The sequence below is a fragment of the Triticum dicoccoides genome, chromosome 1B (genome assembly GCF_002162155.2).
Source record: "Triticum dicoccoides isolate Atlit2015 ecotype Zavitan chromosome 1B, WEW_v2.0, whole genome shotgun sequence".
Lineage (NCBI taxonomy): Eukaryota > Viridiplantae > Streptophyta > Magnoliopsida > Poales > Poaceae > Triticum > Triticum dicoccoides.
The window spans coordinates 702331909-702350119 of NC_041381.1; the positions used below are offsets into that span (position 1 = coordinate 702331909).

An 18211-nucleotide genomic window follows, 5' to 3' on the forward strand; every position below is an offset into this window, starting at 1 on the left:
AGGGGACCCTCGGTCGCACGTCTCCGCTTCGCATCCGCCAAACGTGCCCAATTTTACTGTGCCCTAGCAGGGCACGCACGCAAAAATTTGTCCCGTTTCAAGTCCGTATGGATTTTCTACCATTTTCCGGGCAGAAAACCCAAAATATACTGCCCGGACGTGACGCAACGTGCGTTCGTTGTCGGATTTCGTTCATTTTGGCCGTGGGGTGCCCGGATGGGGCCCCACATGTGCTCGCAGAAGTTGGGTGCAATCCGTCAAGCCGCTCAGATACTTGCTGTGGAAGGGGGTGGTTTCGGTATGGCCGGAGGGGACCCTCGGTCGCACGTCTCCGCTTCGCATCGGCCACACGTGCCCACTTTTTTTCCACGTGCTACTGTGCCCTAGCAGGGCACGCACGCAAAAATTTGTCCCGTTTCGAGTCCGCATGGATTTTCTACCATTTTCCAGAAAATTCATATATGTTAATGAATTCAAAACTATTTCAGATAGTGTTAATGAATTCAAAAATTCTCGGATTCATAAATATTAATGAATTATAAATATTCTCTGGTTCATAAATTTAAATAATTTAAAAATATTTCGGAAAATGTAAATGAATTTAAAAATTCTTGTATTCATTCATATATGTTAATGAATTTAAAAATTCTTGTATTCATTCATATATGTTAATGAATTTAAAACTATTTCAGATAATGTTAATGAATTGAAAATTCTCGGATTCATAAATATTAATGAACTATAAATATTCTCTGGTTCATAAATTTAAATAATTTAAAAATATTTCGGAAAACGTAAATGAATTTAAAAATTCTTGTATTCATTCATATATGTTAATGAATTTAAAAATATTCTCTGATTCATAAATGTTAATGAATTTAATAATATTTCAGAAAATGTTAATGAATTAAAATATCTCACCTTTTTAATTTTTTTTGTTTTTTATTTGTTATATTTTTATTTCAAAATTTCAATTTTTTCATCCACCGGCTTTGCTATATGAACATATTTAAACAAAATCTGAACATTTCTAAAACACTTTATAAACATTTACATACACTTTTTATTTTTTATTTTATGTGTTTTCATGATTTTTTTATTCTACAATTTTCCGATAATTGCATACCTTATTCTGTGCTATGTATATTTGATGCAAAAAATTTAAATATATTGTGAACATTTTTATGCATGGGTCGGAAAATTTTCAATATTTCTCAAAATAAGCGTTCAATATTTAGCTAATTTTTTTAACAAACTTTGAAGACAAATTTAAACAAGACTCGAACAAACTAGATTGAACATAGAGATATTTTACATAGTCCATTCAACAGTACTGAAACTAAACGAGTTTTTTCGAACCTAAACGATACATAGTTCATACTTAGAACATTTTAAAAAAAAACTACTCCTCCTCCTCGTCGCTAGCCAACAGATCGATGACCTCCCCGACGTCACCGCGGTCATCCCCGCCATCGTCGTCATCGTCGTCGCTGACCTGGGCTAACCGCTCCCAGTCGATGACGTCGTCGTTCGACGACTCCGGCGCCTCCGCCTCCGCCTGCGGGACAACTGGCGGAATCGCCGCCGCCTGGATCACTGCCGCCTGCTCGGCGGCCTCCCTTGCAGCCGCCGCCGCTGCAGCCGCCGACGCGCGCAGGGCGACGAGGTAACCCGGCGTATCGTCGGGATCGCCGTCCTCCCGAAGAACCAACTGCTCCGGCGGGGCGGGGGGATCGGCGGGCGCCGGTGCAGGTGGTGGAGGAGCCCGACGGCCGCGCGCTGCTGGACGGGGGCGTAGTCTTTGCCGTCCCAGGACGCATGACGGTCGGCGATGTTGTTGCGGCCGCCGGTCCGCTTCTCCTCCGCGGTGGCGCCGGGCCCGCGCGTCGAGTAGCCGTCCTTGTCGAGCTTCCAGTCGTGCGGAAGACGGCAACCCGGCGGCACGAGGAGCCCGAACCGGTAAAGCTCCTCCGTCTCTGGCGTGCTCAGGCTCGACGGCCACGCGCTGGGTCCGTCGTCGCCGCCGGTGCCGGAGCTGCTGCCGCGGTGGAACGACATGTCGCCGGCGGCCTTTTGGGAGGCGGAGACGGGAGAGGAGCGGTGTTTGCGGCGACGGGCGAGGAGCGGTGTTTGCGGCGACGGGCGGACGGGGGTGAGATTTATAGGGAGACGGCGGGGCAGCGGGCGGACGGGTCGTTGGCCTATCAATTCGACGGCAGTCGAGGGCGACGGTGCGGCAGACGAGGGGACGGGGCGGCGGGGCGGCAGACGAGGGGACGGACGGGACGGGGCGGCGGGCCGCAGTTCACGCGCCACGACGCGCTTTCACCGGGCGACGCGCGGTTTGACCACCGACGCGGTAAAAAGAACGTATGTCGCCACAGTAAAAAAAACGCGCACACGTACGTACGTCGACGGGCCGCGCGGGTACGTCACGGGGGCGGGACTGGGGGAGGGGCAGGGGCAATGACCATCCTACCTTTTTTTAAGTTTTCAGTCGAAGGGGTATAGGACGATCTGGACCGTTGATGTTTTCAGTGGGTTGTACAGAAGAAGAAGAAGAAGAAGAAGAAGAAGAAGAAGAAGTCTTCTTTCTCTGTGGCATCCCATCGAGCAGCGACTCACATGCGCCTTGCTTGTCATCCGCCGCGCCGGCAAGAACGTCCATTGTCACCACGGGGACCACGCTCGTCGATCGCTGGCAGCGCAGGCGCGTCGTTCTCCTCCTTCCTTCCGACAACCCCCTCAGCTCCCTGCCACTCGCCTCGTTGTTTCGCTTCGCCGCTCGTCCAGCCGTCGCGCGCGCCACATCTTCCATCTCCGGCCAGCGCCATGGCCGTCCTCCGCCTGCAGCCGCGCCTGCTCAAGCCCGGGCAAGGCGGACGAGCTCGGCATGGTCCGGGGCTCGGCGTCAGCTACCATCGTCGGACTCGGAGTCGGGGAAGGAAGGCCCCTCTCCTCTGGTTGTTCCGTAGCACCACTGGCGTGCGCCTGCTAGCAATGCCAAACACCACTCACCAGTCAGGTTTGAGTTGTGCCATGTCATCATTTACAGCAGGACCCACCAGACAGCAGTCACGTTTCGCATCAAACGCTGCGTCTCGACCGGCCGTCTGCACAATACCGGTGGGTTTTTGAAAGAAAAAAACGGAACATGAATATGTTGAGAGTTAAGCAGGATCGAAACCTACCTTCTAGTCCAACCGGGGGCTTGAGGGTCATCTTTTCCTGTTGATTGCTGCGAATCGGCCGCCGACAAGCTCAGTTTTTCGCAGCCGTTATTGACGGCCAATTGGATTGACGGTGGGTCATCGCCAACATCTCCCATGCTTGATTCAGCAGCCGACAGTGTGAGGCAAGTACCTGCCTCACCGGCCGGAGTTAAATCGTTGGTTTCAAGATCCGGGCATCCATTAGTTGGTCCTTGCGCAAGATTCAGAGATACTTCTTTGGTCACTCCATTGGCTTGGCTGCAAAGTTTCCTTCAACCTCTGTTAGCTTAATCATGTGAGTTCAGTTGACTTGTTCTATACTGTTACATAGACTTGTATCATATATGGTTGTGTACCTTATACCATGTAACTGCAGGGATCACAATAGGACTGTCACCGCTACAGCTGTCCGTTATCTTCCATCGTGGCGCACACGGCACATCGATCGTTTGGCTTGTTGGCTAAGCACCCGCTGATTGATCGCAGCAATCATCAAGTCCCTTGTGCGCCTGGTGCTTTTGAAGATGTTGCGGTTGTTGTCCATGAAATTTTCCAGCAACCAGTGCTTATAGCAAGTTACGGTTCTGAAAGAAGTCGATGAAAATGCACATTCTTATTATCAATGCTGAAGTTTTGTTGTCCAACTCCAACATGGGAGGACATCTAGTTTTGTTTTGTGTCGTATGCTGAAATCTTGTTTGGTTCAAACCTGTTTGTATGAATTTTTCATCTTGGTAGACATTCGATATGTTTGTATGAATTTTCATCTTAATAACACTAGTGTCAGCCTCGTGTTTTCATCTTAATAACACGCGTGATCGAAAGGCAGGGTTGATTAATTAATGAGCCATCATGATCAATACTGCTAAGGTTGATTTCCAATCGTAACTAAATCTTCTTAAAATAAGGAATAAGGAAGCCAAATAGCTAAAAAACGATAGTTTTGGTTTACTAGAACCATCCGCATATTGTTTCAGCTCGGTGGAAACTATACATTGTAGCACCCATCATCGTCATGGCTCATTTTCGAGCTACAGGAATAACACAAATGCCATCTAACAAGAGTCATACGGAAGCATACACAACAGGTAGCATAATATACAAAAAAAGGGATGAAATCTGAACTCTGTCCATGATGTGTGCCATTAGCAACCTGGTTGTGAGAGTGCTCGGTCGGAGCCATGAGAGCAGGATGTCAGGCCTGACCAAGTGTTATATTTCTTCAGTTAATGAACGGCTACGATGGAAGCTAGTTTTTCAGTTACCGCACTGTTTCACTTGCTCTGTTTATCTTCTCTGTGATTTGACGAACCCTAGCTACCAGTTCCCGATCCCAACCAGCATGATGAATAGCTGCAGCTAGTAGGATTAAATTAGTTAATGGTAATTCACGCATGATCCGATTTATACATGTTCACGTGATGCTACGTACCAAAATTACCGTATTGTTCTAGTTTGGTTCTTGTAACATTGTTACATTGTATTCTTCTCTCTTGTTCTGAAGGAGCTGTTTTTTGGGGGGAAGAGATTCAGTTAGGTCCAAGATGACCTATCGATGCAACAATCATAAGGTATTGGAGAAATTATCTACTTAATGTTTTTCAGCTATGTATATTTCCTTTCAAGTACACATAGTGATGCTCAAATCAAATCACAACACCGAAACTTCTCTACACTACAGGATGCTGCTTGTAATATGATTATTCTACACTACATAAACATGTCCTTTTTTTTTAAATAACAGCATAAACATGTGGCTCTTTCAGCTCACCTCATTGTCATGATTCATTCTCTGTATGCTTAATTTGATAGTTTATGATTTTTCAACCGGAATGCTATTGTATGATTTAGGAACAACATTTGCTATATTTTATGACTGTTTTGCCATGTATTTTGACCTGCACTGCCACATTGGATGACAACAAGTTAAAACTATATAAGTTGTATTTTTGGTACCCTGCTTCTTTATGCCACCTTGTTGAAACGATTCCAACCAGTACGTGGTAAGTATAATCTAAGTGCAGGAATATACCTAGCCTCAATATCACCAAAACAAAAGCTCAACAGTTATATCCTCAGCAAACAACGCCAGCTTCTTCATCAGTGCAACAAAACGCCATCAATCAAAACCTAAAAAAAAAGAGCGCTGTTCCCTCCCAAAGGCAAGTAAATCTGCTGTTATTACTTGTAATAAAGTTATAGGCGCATCATCTCTCCGACCAACCAACCGTATCATCACCATCATCAAAACTCAAACACCGTGTTTGTGTCGAATGGCGCAACAAAAGGAATTACCGCCCTCGTCAATTTATGCACGCACTCTCTCTGTGCCATGCTGACCCGCAACCACGAGGTGGCTTCGGGCAGGGGGCTCTTCTTCGCTGACGGGGTCGCGCCGGCTTTTTTTGTCAACAGACTCATGGAATGCTCAGTATCTTCTTCAGCTTCATCACAAGTTTCCAGTCGTCCATCGTCAAGTCATCCTGCAGTCACCACAGTCAACAAAATATCACTAACCGGTGGTGCTGGAATGGAAGAACCACGAGTGAATCACTGCACATGCAAACAAAAAAAGAAACGCTCGACTTGCCCTGTAGTTCTCCTTGAGAAGGTCGATGGACCGCCTTGTGATGTGGCTGACGAGCTCATCCTCCATCTCAAAGTGCCTGCCGAAGCTCTTCTGCTGCTCATCAGAGTTGCTCCCAATGATCTGCTCACCACCCACCCAGGAAACAACAACAACAACATATGTCAGACAAAACCTGATAAATCTAACAAGCATAGACAGAACCAAGTAACACGGGGTAATACCGACCTTTATTGCCACCTTTTGTCCTTTTGTGGCCGTGTCGACTTGCTTGTGATTAATTTCAATGGAGGCAATCTTCCCAATATCAATAAATTCTTTCGAGGGTATGCACAGAGGCGTTCCCACCTACCAGACAGGGAAAATTTAGATATTGAATACACATATCTTGAGAAAGACCACTCAGTGATAATATTCAAGTCTTCAGACATTAAATTCTAATTTCCACTTTCTAGATTATGAGGTATTTGTTTATCTAGGTGGTTAATTCTCAACTAGCAAGTATTCTAGAAAAAATTGCTTGAGAAAGACGTCAAAAAAAAAACTTCTCCATGATGTATGACAACACGTAACATAACATTCATGTCTACGGACACATATGATAGTTTCCACTTTCTAGATTATGAGGTATTTGGTCATCTAGGTGGTTATTTCTCAACTAGCAAGTATTCTAGAAAAACAGCTTGAGAAGGACGTCAAAGCTCAAAAACAGCATGATGTATGAGAAAATAACATAACATAACATTCATGTCTACGGACACATACGACAGTTTCTAATTTTCTAGATGGTGAGACTACTGGCATTTGTTCATCTAGGCCAGTTAAGAATGCTGGGTATTATAGAAAGTTAACTTCTCAGCTAAACAACCCAGTAAAAATGGATTGAGAAAATATAAATTTTCACTGATCGAACAAAATACCTTGGCTATCCCTTCAAGGATATCGACACCCAAAACAATTGGATCCTTCTTGTTGAAGACACAGTTCGGCATGATCTTAAGAACACAGGGGAAAACAGCTTCTTCGGCGCTGTCCTTCTTCTTCTCTTCCCTTATGTTCTTAATGTATGCTGTAAATTGGTCAAAAAGGTGGTATATTATATCTGCCACGAAGATCTTCACGCCAGACTCTTCTGCAAGATCACGGGCATCAGGCATCACTTTGACATCAAACGCCAAGATAGTTGCATATTCCTTCTTCCTCTCAAGCATAACACTAGCCTTCATAACATCTTTCTTGTGCACTGGGCCTATGCTGAAATCACAGAAGGGGATATTCACAGCAGGGCTCTTCAAGAACTCAGTCAGAGCTTCCAATGACCCAAGCGTAGATGCTTGCACATAGACACCCTCGCCACTCTTATCGATCCGGTTCCTAACCCTTGACATCTCTTCCATTACAGCATCCTTCAGGTCCTCTATATCTGCATCAGGTCGTACAGCATATAGAGCAGTCCCAGCAATTGCATGTTCGAGACCCTGACAGACAACATTTGTTATTTTTCAGAAGTGTGCTGATATTTACACTCTGAAGTGCCAAAAAATTAATGAACCCACCTGAGCTGATATTTTAATTCCTTGTGCAGCTCTGATCTTCTTATGGTGAAGATAGGTGCCCTGAAATTTTGTGTTTGAATGAATTAGTCAACTAGTAAAACTTAAAAGGCAAACCAAAGGCTCAAATCATCTTAGTGCAAAAGAAAGCAATGAATCATAATATGCAAGCGTTTAAGTGTCTTGGTAAGGTGTAAGCATGGTGGTGTCTAAGATGAAGAAATGCAGATATAACTACTACCTTCCACTGAAACACATTAATATAAAGAAGGGAAAAATTCATGCCGGTGAGTGGCAAGATTCAACCCAAAACTAACTTAGCGAAGGAAGAGAAGGCAGCAGGTGGAAAGTATTTAGGATATTTTTGGTTGCCCTTCACAATTTGTTCTGGCGGACAAATTGGTCAGCACACTTGTGGCAAAAGTTGGCTTGAAACTGAGTCAATGACTAGTGGGGTGACTGACTAAGAAAGTGTGGCATGACACCTGTGACCGCATCCAAACACTCACCACACGTGTCTGCCTAACATTTGGCAAAGTATGGCTGCAAACCAAACATGCCCTTAACTAAGCTTTCTTGGTAGACTAGAAGCATGACATTAATTTACTGTTTTCAGATAGGCACAAAAATGACATGAGAACATAAATCTTTTGAACAAAGTATGCATAATATAAACCTCCCAGTATGTAAATGTTTTGATCAAAACTATCAATAGGTCCCCAGTCATCAAAGCACCAAAAGAGAATGAATCTTCAAGGTGGCAGCCTAGTTGAACAGCAATATCTTGGATGTAAAATAAGAAATTAAATGAAGGCACAGTATAATGAGCCACACACCTTGACTCGAAGCTCCTTCATCGGGTGTGGTGTTAACAAAGCTCTGATGGTTGTCACAATGGGTCCCTAAATAGATATACAACGAGAACATAACGAATCTTCATGTGCTGCTGATGTATTTGCTACAGCAATTACAATTACACAAAAAAGTGATTCTTACCTGCATACCACACACGACTATTTGATCTCCTTCATGGAGCATACCATTGACCAGCACAACATCAACTGTAGTGCCATGACCTTCGATAACCTTGACTTCCAGGACAGTACACTGACACACAATAAGATAAGATCGTAAGACTGCATTCTTCTAAAACAGCAAGTATATTTATGCACAGTACACTTAAACAGAAAAAGATAAGATCATACAAGTGCATTCTTCTATAGTGATGACTAGTAAACTCATATATGCACAGTACCTGGACTTCATCAACAAAAGTAAGCTTTTCTTCCATCGTTTTTTGTGCCCATTGCACCAATAGTAGAAGCAGATCAGGAATGCCTTCACCACTGCAGGGAGAAGTGCATTATGTGTTAAGGAAAAGATGCTAGTAATATCGTACTTGCTGCCAGATATCTGAATGAATGAACCAATAAGATTAATGGTTGACCATACCTTACTGCACTGGTAGGCACAATGTTAAATGTATCTTCCATCTCTTTGTTCTTGTAGTACAAAGCAGTATTCACACCTTGCATCTTGAATTGTGTCACAATCTGTTGGACAAAGCACATACATGTGATTAGAACAGCACCAACTAGTAGCTCTTTCCATAATAAAAAGAAAAGGAGAAAGCAATAATGTCCACATACATCAGTAAGCCTTGTATTGAACTCCAACTTGACATCATCATTTTGTTGTCTCAAGGCTTTCCCGATAGGAGCATTGGGGCAGGTCTTCCAACCATAAAGACGATCAACCTTCACACAGTGATAAGAAACAAACAAGTAAATGGCAGAACAGTAAAGAAGCCGAAGGTCAAAGGGACAAAAGTCCAAAGAATAGTACCTTGTTCAAAGCAACGATAAATACTGCATCTCGACTTTTCAAGAGATTCAGGGATTCGATTGTCTGGGGTTCAAGCCCATGCATAATGTCGACAACCAAAATAGCAATGTCACACAAACTTGAACCTCTAGAACGCAGATTACTGAAGGACTCGTGACCAGGGGTATCAATAACAAGCAGGCCTGGAACCTTGAGAGTAGCATCAGCCTTCAATTCCCTTGTTCTCTCTCTAATATTCTCAGTTGGGAAGTATGTAGCTCCAATCTGTTGAGTAATACCGCCAGCTTCTCCTTCTTGTACATTAGTTCGTCTAATACAGTCCAGCAGCTTTGTCTTTCCAGTATCGACATGACCAAGGATGCAACAGATTGGTGAACGGAGGTCGCTAGCATTGTCAGCATCGTCATCTTTAGAAGATCCTTTCTTCCCTTTCTTTTTAGCAACTCCATTGTTGGCACGCACATTTTCAGTTTCACTCTTTTTAGAGTTGTCAACAGGCGGAGCAACATTTTTTACAGCAGGCACTGCAGGTTGCGGTTTAGAAGTTTCCTGCTTCGTGGCAACAGGCTTGTCCTCCTTCTCCTCTTCCTCCTCGAAAGCACTTGTCTTCGACAAACCCACATCGATATCATCCCAGCTCTTTGCATCCCAGTCATCTTCATCTTCCTCCTCCTCTTCCTGTTTTGCCTCTTCCACCTCTTGGTCGGGTTCTGTTTTTGTCTCAGATTCTGCCACCGGAGACTGAGATTCCTGCTCCACCATGACATACTCTTCCTCGTCAATGTTGGCTTCATTTACCTCTTGCTGTTGTTCTTCAGCTGCCTTCTGAGCCTCTGAAGCCTTTGTTTGAGCTTTTTTCTTCTTGCTATCATACTTTGGCCTCTTCTTTATCTCAGGGGCAGCCCCATCAGCTACTGGAACTTCACTCTCACCAAGGAATTGCCTCCTCATGGCTTCTAACCGCTTGGCCTCCTCCTTCTGCTTCCCTGTTAAAAGCTTACCCTCCTGCTTCTTCTTGAGCAGCTTCTCCTTCTCCCTCTCCTTCTTCCTCCTCTTTGCTTCCTCTGCCTTCTTCTCCTCCTCCTCTTTCCTCAAACGCTCCTCTTCCTCTTTCCTCAAACGTTCTTCCTCCTCTTTCTTCCTCCGCTCCTCCTCTTTCTGCCTCTTCGCAAGAAGCTCCTGCATCTCCCGGACATGCTTAGGGAGCTTCTTCATGTCAACCTTGCCTTTAGGCGCCTCTGGCTCCTTTTCCTCCTCCTCCTTCTTAGCCTCTGTCCCCTTTGCTGCTGCCTTCTTCTCCTTCTCTTTTTCTTTCTTCTTCTTTTTCTTCTTGGCAGCAGCGGACTCTACTTCTCCTTCCCCGGCCTTCTGCTCTGCATTACCATCCTCCACAGTTTCAGCGTCCTCCTTCACTGCTGAAGCGGAAGGCAGTGCCTGGGATGGTTTCTCCTTCTCCGGTGCCGGTGCCGGTCCTTCACCGAGCTCAGCAAGAAGCTTGTCCAGATCCTCCTCTTCCTGTGCTGTCCTTCCGCTCTTCTTCTTTTTCTTCTTCGATTTCTTCCCTTCAGCATCATCCACACTGGTGGCAGCAGCAGCAGCAGCAGGCACAGTATCCTCTGCCTTGGCTGCCTTGGGCTCAGGCTCCTCAGCGGCAGCAGGCCGGTCCTCAATCTCTGCAAGGAGCTTGTCAATGTCCTCATCGTCGACAGTAAACCCTCCCTTCTTTTTCTTCTTCTTCGATTTCTTTCCGCCGGCATCATCGGCATCTGGGGCAGCCAGAGAATCCCCACCTTTAGCCTCCTCCGGCTCAGCCTCCTTCGCGGGTTGGGGAGGATCCTCCATCTCGGCCAGGAGCTTGTCGATGTCCTCATCGTCCACGGTAAACCCACCCTTCTTTTTCTTCTTCTTCTGGGGCTTCTTGGCAGCCATGGCCGCAGCCTCCTGCTCCTCCTCTTCCTCTGCAGCAGCTGGGGGCGCCACCGCAGCAGCAGCAGCCTCCTCCTCGTCCTCCTCGGCGGACGGGCGAGCTCCCTTGCCCTTCTTCTTTTTCTTCTTGGACTTGCTGAAGTCGAAATCGAGGTCGACGTCGTCGGGATCGCCGCTGGCCTCAGACCTACCGGCCTCGAGCTCGGATGCGGCGGCGGAGGCGGGGGCCTCGTCCTCGCCCTGGTCCTGGTCCTCGGCGGCCGCGAGGGCGTCGAAGGCGCTCATCCCGCCCGCGCCGCCCTTCTTCTTCTTCTTCTTGCCGGTGAAGACGAGGTTGATCGGCTCGTCCCTCTCGTCCTCCCCCGCCGGCGGCGGCGGGGGCGGGGCGGCGGGCTCGTAGTCGTCATCGTCGTCGTGCGCGGCGGACTTGCCGCCCTTCTTGCCCTTCTTGCCGCCCTTCTTGGGCGGCGGCTTCTCCGGGGCGGCGGCGGGCGGCGGCGGCGCGGCCTCGTCGTCCTGCGGCAGGGAGTACTCGTCGTCGTCGATGGCGACGTTCTTCTTGCGCCCCATCGGCGCGGCGCGCGGGGCCTAGACCGGGGGCCGGGGTGGGGGTGGGGGCTGGAATGCGGCGGCGGCGGCGGCGGCGGCGGATGGGGATCGATGGATGGATGGATGGATTGGGGGGAGCGGCGGAAGAAAACCCTACTTTTTTACTTGCGGGCTGTGCTCGCAGGGAAGAAGGGGGACGGGGGACGGAAAAGACGGTCCTGCCCTCTTATTTCTTCTCCCTTTATTATCTCCTTCTCTTCTTTTTTCTTGGAAGTTTGTATCTTGCACGATTTGTCTGCTCCTCATTCTAACTAGGAGGAAGTATAAATAAATTTTAAACTTTAAATGACTTGTATGTTTCATTTTCATCTGGTGGATATATAAACCCGTCACCATTATTAAAAACGTGGTTTCTTCGAGTCCGACTTATTAAAAAAAGGTAGAGGAGAATTGCGTTGTTAATTACCAAAAACCAGGCCGAAACCGTTACAACATGTCATAACAAAGGGCACCCAACAATCTGGCTACCCACATGACACGCGCACACCATCGAGGTTGCGGCCTACGACTCTGACTTCAACGCAATCAAACCATGAAGATCTCTTCGAACAAACGGCACACGAAAACCAAATCAAATCAGCCTATGCCAAACATTCACCACACCTGCATAACGACACACACGAAAACAAACATGAAAACGAAAAGTAGACTACATCTATGCCATCAGACACACATAACGACCCCCAAAGACCGATCACCTAAAGAGCAAGGGCATGGCCAACGGGCCCCACTGGACTGCTGCCCTAGCTGCCACATTAGCCTAGATTCCCTAGCTGATGAAAAAGCTACTGCCTGCGGGGATGAGACGGGATCTTGTAGAGGATACATCCTCCTCATTCAGAAAAAAAAAATAGCTAGTCCAAGGGGGAGAAGAGAGCATGTTGAAGATATGAGATAAGAAAAAAATAGAGAAAATGGAAAAGTACTGATATATGTCTAAGAGGGGTCCAACAAGGGGGAGGGGATTTCTTGTTGCTTTCGTTGTGCAAATACCATGGATTTTTCATTTGTTTTATCGAAGTGGAGTCATGGGATATCTGTGGTGATGCATCCATAGTTCATGCCCAGATGATCCTCTTGTGGAGAGATAGGGGTACACCTGGGAATGCATTTGTGCTCTCGGGTGCACGTCAAATAATTTAGCAATGAGATAATATCACTGCCAGTGGCGGAGCTATCAAAAAAATGTTGGGCAGGCTGGACGATAAAACAATGCCACCAAATTAAAAATCAATACATTATTGCGGGAAAAACTGCATGTAAAACTTTGTTTCGCTACAGCCCTGGGCGGGTCACGGCCCTTTGAGCCTTGCCATAGCTCCGTTAGTGATCATCACTAGTCACAAAAGTTGATGTTTTTAGTGCTAAAAGTTGTAAAAATACGTGTAGTTACGGTCAGAAATCACGTATGGACTCGTACGAGGTCCACCGTACGTGTCTGACGCCGCCACGCGCGTGCCATTTTGACAAAAAACCGTCTGCCCTTTTTACAAAACACGCAAAACAGTGCCTACTTGACGGCTGAATAGATGATACAGTAGGTGCAATACCGTCAGATGTTCGGAGTTCCCTACCTATGCCAGTGGCTATGTACTCGCTCATCAAATCAGCTCAAAGTTTCCCAGACTAGTCAGAAATAAAGGACTGAGTTTATGTGCAAATTTTGACTTTTTCTGACAACTTTGAAATGTTTAATAGCATTTTCTGTTTGAAGATTCTCTCGAAATGGATCATACAAATGAGCTCAATTTTTCACAGATTAATCCCACACTTATCATTGATTTCCTGTAGAAATTTCAATTTTTCCTGACAACTTTGAAAAATTGGAAAACTCTGCTGTTTGAAGATTCTCTCAAAATGGCTCATCGAAATGAGGTCAAAATTCTCCAGATTACTCCCACACTTATGATTGATTTCCTGTATAAGTTTCAAATATTTCTGAGCACCACTTATGGCCCAAATTGGACAACATTTTTGCTGTTTTTATGCTTTTCATTAAAATGTTGCACAATTCATGCACAATCATAAAGTGGACAACATTTAACCAAGGATTTAACACTGACATATGTAGCTGCTTCATGTTACAAACCAAACCAAAAGTGACATATCTGGTTCTTCTTAACCCCAACAAAAGGAGCAGTTCATCACATTGTCATCTAAACTACAGAGACAAGAGTTCATTCATGAACTATGCCAAACCAAAAGTTCATTCATGAACTTCATTGCATTGTCATCTAAACTAGAGAGATAACAAGTCATGCAAATCATCAGGCCGACCTTCATCACAGAGAGCATTTTTGGCAAGCTTCTGGTGCATTCTGGCTAAGAAGGACCTCCTCTTCACCCTGTATGAAATTGAAAAGTGGTTGTTCCTGCCTTTATGGCTCCATCAGCTCCAAATAGCAGGTTGTAGAAGCCAGGGCTGCAGCTCTTGCATTGCCTCCTCTTGCAACATTACCACCTGCGACTCAGTGATTATTATGGCAACAGGGCCGGCCGTGTCAAGTTCAGTTAACACACCACACACATTCAGTTAACAGGTTCAAATGTCAAGTTCAGTTAACAGATTACACACAACAGGGCCGCTCATACGAATCCATACGGGATTTTTAACCGTAACTGCACGCTGCCCGCAAGTTATATGACCACTTGATTGATCGTATTTTGCAACTTTTTATTAGCACTAAAGTGAACATCAGATGCAAGTTTTGTGACTACCCGTGATATTACCTCTTTAGCAATTTTAAAGAAAAAAAAACAATGATCTTTTCTAAAATCAAATATGATCAAGTATTGTACTCATATAAAAAATTGGCTAAGGAATGATTCCCATTGACTTCAGAGCAAAAATAAAATAAAAATTATAACGACAATATAGCCCGAATAGTACTTTTATATAGTGTAGTTTTTTCACGAATCCTTGACCTAGGATACAATGAAAGCCATTCTCTGACAAATACGAGCACAAATACTTTGTCACGTTAATACCAAAAAATAGGGATTTTTTGAACTTTGACTGAATTACTTTTATTTTGCATATAATAATTGAGTCAAAATAAATAGGAAATAGCTAGATGGAAGAGAGGTTGAAAAATTCACGGTTGTTATGATTTTTGAATTTGAGGATCCCCATAGATAGGATTGAACCTTATTTCCACAGAGATTCTTCTTTCCTATTTTATATAAGCATGTTCTCAAAGGCTTGGCCGATATAGTGCATTTTTATTTAATTTACTTTCTTTCCTTCTCTTCATTACGAGAGTGCTACTATTATTCTCCTAAGTCAAACTTCATTACGTCTGACAAACTGTATCTTATACAAAAATATATCAACATCTACAAGACCATATTTAGTTCATCAATTATTATACAAGACCAAATTTTCATATTATATATATTTAATATCATACATCTTTGCAGATTTATCTATATATAAGCTTGGTCAAACTTTAAAAGGTTTGACTTTGAAAAATCCTATAACTTGAACTATTTTGAAATGGTGGACGTTTTCAGGTTATAGCCTAATCATCTCCTCAGTATGGTAATCCAAGTACAAAAATGAAACAGTTACAAATCTACCAGTAATAGATAAACATAATGGACCCAGATTCATTCCCTTTTTCAAAGCACCCAAACTGGACTGTCAACAAAATTATCACCGATCGTGATCTATCTCCAAGTCACATCTTTGGCAAGATTCAGCGAAACCCCACGCTTCCTCCTCATGCAGCTTCAAACGGCCCAGAGTCTCCCATCTTTCAGAGATCGCAAAAAACCTGGCTGAAAAAGAAAAACAAACCCCCAATCTCCAGAGTCTCCCATCTTCCAGAGATCACAAAAACCTGGTTGAAAACCAAACCCCCAATCTCCCAGGTCTTACAATCTTCCATAATAAACCATGAAAACCTGGGTGAAGACCAAATCCCCAATCTCCCAAGTCTTACAATCTTCCATAAATCACAAATTTCTGATTGCAAACCAAATCCCCAACCTCCCAAGTCTTACAATCTTCCATAAATCACAAAATCCTGATTCAAAACCAAATCCACAATCTCCCAGTCTTACAATCTTCTATAAATCACAAAAAACTGGTTGAAAACCAAACCCCAGATCGTCCCTTCCAAGGCCTGGGAGTGCCCGTACGGGAACTTCCAGTCCCAAAACAAACAGGGGGTGTCACAAAATGAATGGATCGCAAAAGGGCATCATACAATTTGCTTAGAGATACTCAATCTTCTAACAGGATTGGAATGTGGTCCTCTACTAAAATAAGGCAGTAACACCAGCAACAATGCATGCATATATGTTGACATCACCCGTCCGGTCCGAACAAACAGATATATAGAGACATAACAGCATGCGACGTCACGCACCATCACAAAGATAGCATAGTGCTTGGTAGCCAAACTGCAGTTGATAATTAGAGAGTGAAGAACAAGCTGGGGCGCGATCCATGTTGGACTTGTCAATTTGCGGCCTTCACTTCAGTGGTGGTTTCCCCTGACGTCAACTCTTCGGTCTTCATGCTGCTGAGACGAACGAAGGAAAGAGCAAACACCACGAAGACGGCTGTCTTGGAAGTTAACTCTATCACACCCAGAGCTCTTAATCCATACATCTTAATGCGCCTGCAGGTAGAGAGAGGTGGTATTATGGAGGTCAAGTGATGTTATAGATAAACTCATGTCAGACAAAGAGGAAACTGAGGAAGAAATGGATCCAGGTATATATCCTACTCATAGCCGGTCCGTGGCGCAGAAAGATGCTTCTGGCCAGTAGGATCCACCGCCTTAACTAAGGCATCATTGAACTCCTTCATCTTAAGCTCCACATTAGACACCGCGTCATAGAATGCCTCCTTCTTCTGCTGGATCTCTTGCGCTTGCTGGATTCATGAAAAACACAGGTAACAATCAATCAATGTTGTTACTTTCTAGTATCATCAATCATTAAGAGTAAGCATGATTGTGATTGGTAAGTAATGACAATTAAGAAGGATGGATGCCTGACAGTTAAGCGAGGTTGGATGTGTGCAGAAAGCAAAGCACCATGCATGTGTAGCGAAGCAGTAACAGAGCCTCGGCGTTTTTGAGACAAACATCACGGGGCGGCGGAGGGCGTAAATAATACCAGCAAGTGCAGGAAGCAGAAGTACACATGTTGCAGTTAATAAATTGATAAAGGGATAAGCTGCTCAGATCAGCCAGGACAATAAGGTAGGCAAATGATATGATTTGCAAGCGGCAGTAGGTTGAGGTCAGGATAAACAAGTAGGAGTATGAGGATGATAAGCAAGTGATTTTGCTCTTGTTTCTTCTAGTTAGTACAGTAGCTGATACAAGAAGATAGAGACACAGAATTCGATCATCGCTGGCTACAGTCGTGAGAAAAGAAAGAAATGTCGATTTTGGTTAAGAAGATACCTCGGTGGAGAGGTGGCGGGAGCGCATGAGCCTGCTTGGCACGAGCCGGCGTCGCTCCTCCGCCTGCGCTCGCTGGAGCAGGGAGCCACCGAGCCTCCTGGCCGCGCACCGAACTGCCGCCATCGTCGCCGCCGGCCTGCCAACAAATGGCCAGGGAGGGATTAGGGGATGACAAATCCGGAACGAATCACCACCGCCGGCCGGTCGGCACCCCAATGCCGTACCGCCACACACACACACCATCGATCGGGTTGCAGGCGAGGAGATTTGGGTGGGTTTTGGGGAGCGTACCTCGCGGATCTGGGCGCTCCTTCTTCCTCGCGCGGCTAGGGTTCCTCGCTCGCCTCCGCCTCCGCCTCCGCCGAGAAGACTGAAGGGGGAAGTGGGTGGGGTGTTTTTTTCTTTTTTCTTTTTCTTTTTTGAGGGTGGGGTGTTTTTCCTTTGCGAAGAAGATGCGGTGCGCCAGGCCCGGCCCAACTACGCGCGTGTTCTATTTTTTCCCTTTTCACAAAAGAGCGCAGATCTGGCATGAGAACACAAAGGGGTGGACATGGTCGTATAAGAACCTGGGTCCAGGGTATACCTGGCCATGGGATACCCGGCCCGGTCTTGCCCGTGGGCCGGGCCTGGGCCTGAGTTTTGAGCCTGAAGCACACGTCGGGCTGGGCCTGGGCTTAGCATTTTCACGTTTTAGGGAAGGGGCCCAGCCCGAGGCCTGACGGGCTTTATCACTGTCGGGCCAGGATTGGGCCTAAAAAACAGGCCCGATGGCTGAGCCGGGCTCTGGCCTAGGTTAGCTGCTTCGTAAAGGATTTATTATCCCGAAGATGCTTCATCATTGCTGTCAACAGTTCGTTCCATCGTCAAATTGATGTGAGGTCGTCATGTGATAAAGCAGCCGCGACCCAGCAGAGTGACAAAGCAAGCAATGCAGACACATCATGTCGTGGACGGGTAGCTACATCCCACCATGGACATGCATCCAAGAATAGTCAAATCGGCATTCAGAGTGTATCCACAAAAGAGATGAAGGTCGACCACGGTGTTCTAACCGGT

The 18211-nt window shown here is 45.5% G+C and overlaps 2 protein-coding genes across 2 annotated transcripts; both read right to left on the bottom strand.

Annotated features, from left to right (window-relative positions):
- Positions 1 to 5231: 5231 nt before the first annotated feature.
- On the bottom strand, positions 5232 to 11765 carry LOC119349837 (eukaryotic translation initiation factor 5B-like). The gene is made up of 11 exons (XM_037617931.1): positions 9198 to 11765; positions 9002 to 9109; positions 8805 to 8905; positions 8608 to 8698; positions 8349 to 8459; positions 8189 to 8254; positions 7356 to 7415; positions 6720 to 7277; positions 6028 to 6147; positions 5803 to 5922; positions 5232 to 5695 (listed from the first exon to the last, which is right to left on the bottom strand). Exons 1-11 carry the CDS (start codon positions 11691 to 11693, stop codon positions 5630 to 5632), a joined length of 3897 nt encoding a protein of 1298 aa, XP_037473828.1. The 5' UTR covers positions 11694 to 11765; the 3' UTR covers positions 5232 to 5629.
- Positions 11766 to 15906: 4141 nt separating this feature from the next.
- On the bottom strand, positions 15907 to 17572 carry LOC119313896. The gene is made up of 4 exons (XM_037588953.1): positions 17447 to 17572; positions 17156 to 17291; positions 16469 to 16617; positions 15907 to 16360 (listed from the first exon to the last, which is right to left on the bottom strand). The coding sequence occupies exons 2-4, from the start codon at positions 17276 to 17278 to the stop codon at positions 16198 to 16200; spliced, it is 435 nt and encodes a 144-aa protein (XP_037444850.1). The 5' UTR covers positions 17279 to 17291; positions 17447 to 17572; the 3' UTR covers positions 15907 to 16197.
- Between the last annotated feature and the right edge of the window lie 639 nt (positions 17573 to 18211).

Excerpts from the sequence above, each read along its gene's own strand:
- LOC119349837 (XM_037617931.1), bottom strand. The coding sequence starts at position 11,693 with ATGGGGCGCAAGAAGAACGTCGCCATCGACGACGACGAGTACTCCCTG. Across the intron at positions 8,460-8,607 it reads CTTTTGTTGATGAAGTCCAG|TGTACTGTCCTGGAAGTCAA; the intron begins GTACTGTGCATA and ends ATTGTGTGTCAG. Across the intron at positions 7,416-8,188 it reads TGAAGGAGCTTCGAGTCAAG|GGCACCTATCTTCACCATAA; the intron begins GTGTGTGGCTCA and ends ACAAAATTTCAG.
- LOC119313896 (XM_037588953.1), bottom strand. The coding sequence starts at position 17,278 with ATGGCGGCAGTTCGGTGCGCGGCCAGGAGGCTCGGTGGCTCCCTGCTC. Across the intron at positions 16,618-17,155 it reads CCCGCCACCTCTCCACCGAG|CAAGCGCAAGAGATCCAGCA; the intron begins GTATCTTCTTAA and ends TCATGAATCCAG. Across the intron at positions 16,361-16,468 it reads GCGCCACGGACCGGCTATGA|GCGCATTAAGATGTATGGAT; the intron begins GTAGGATATATA and ends CTCTACCTGCAG.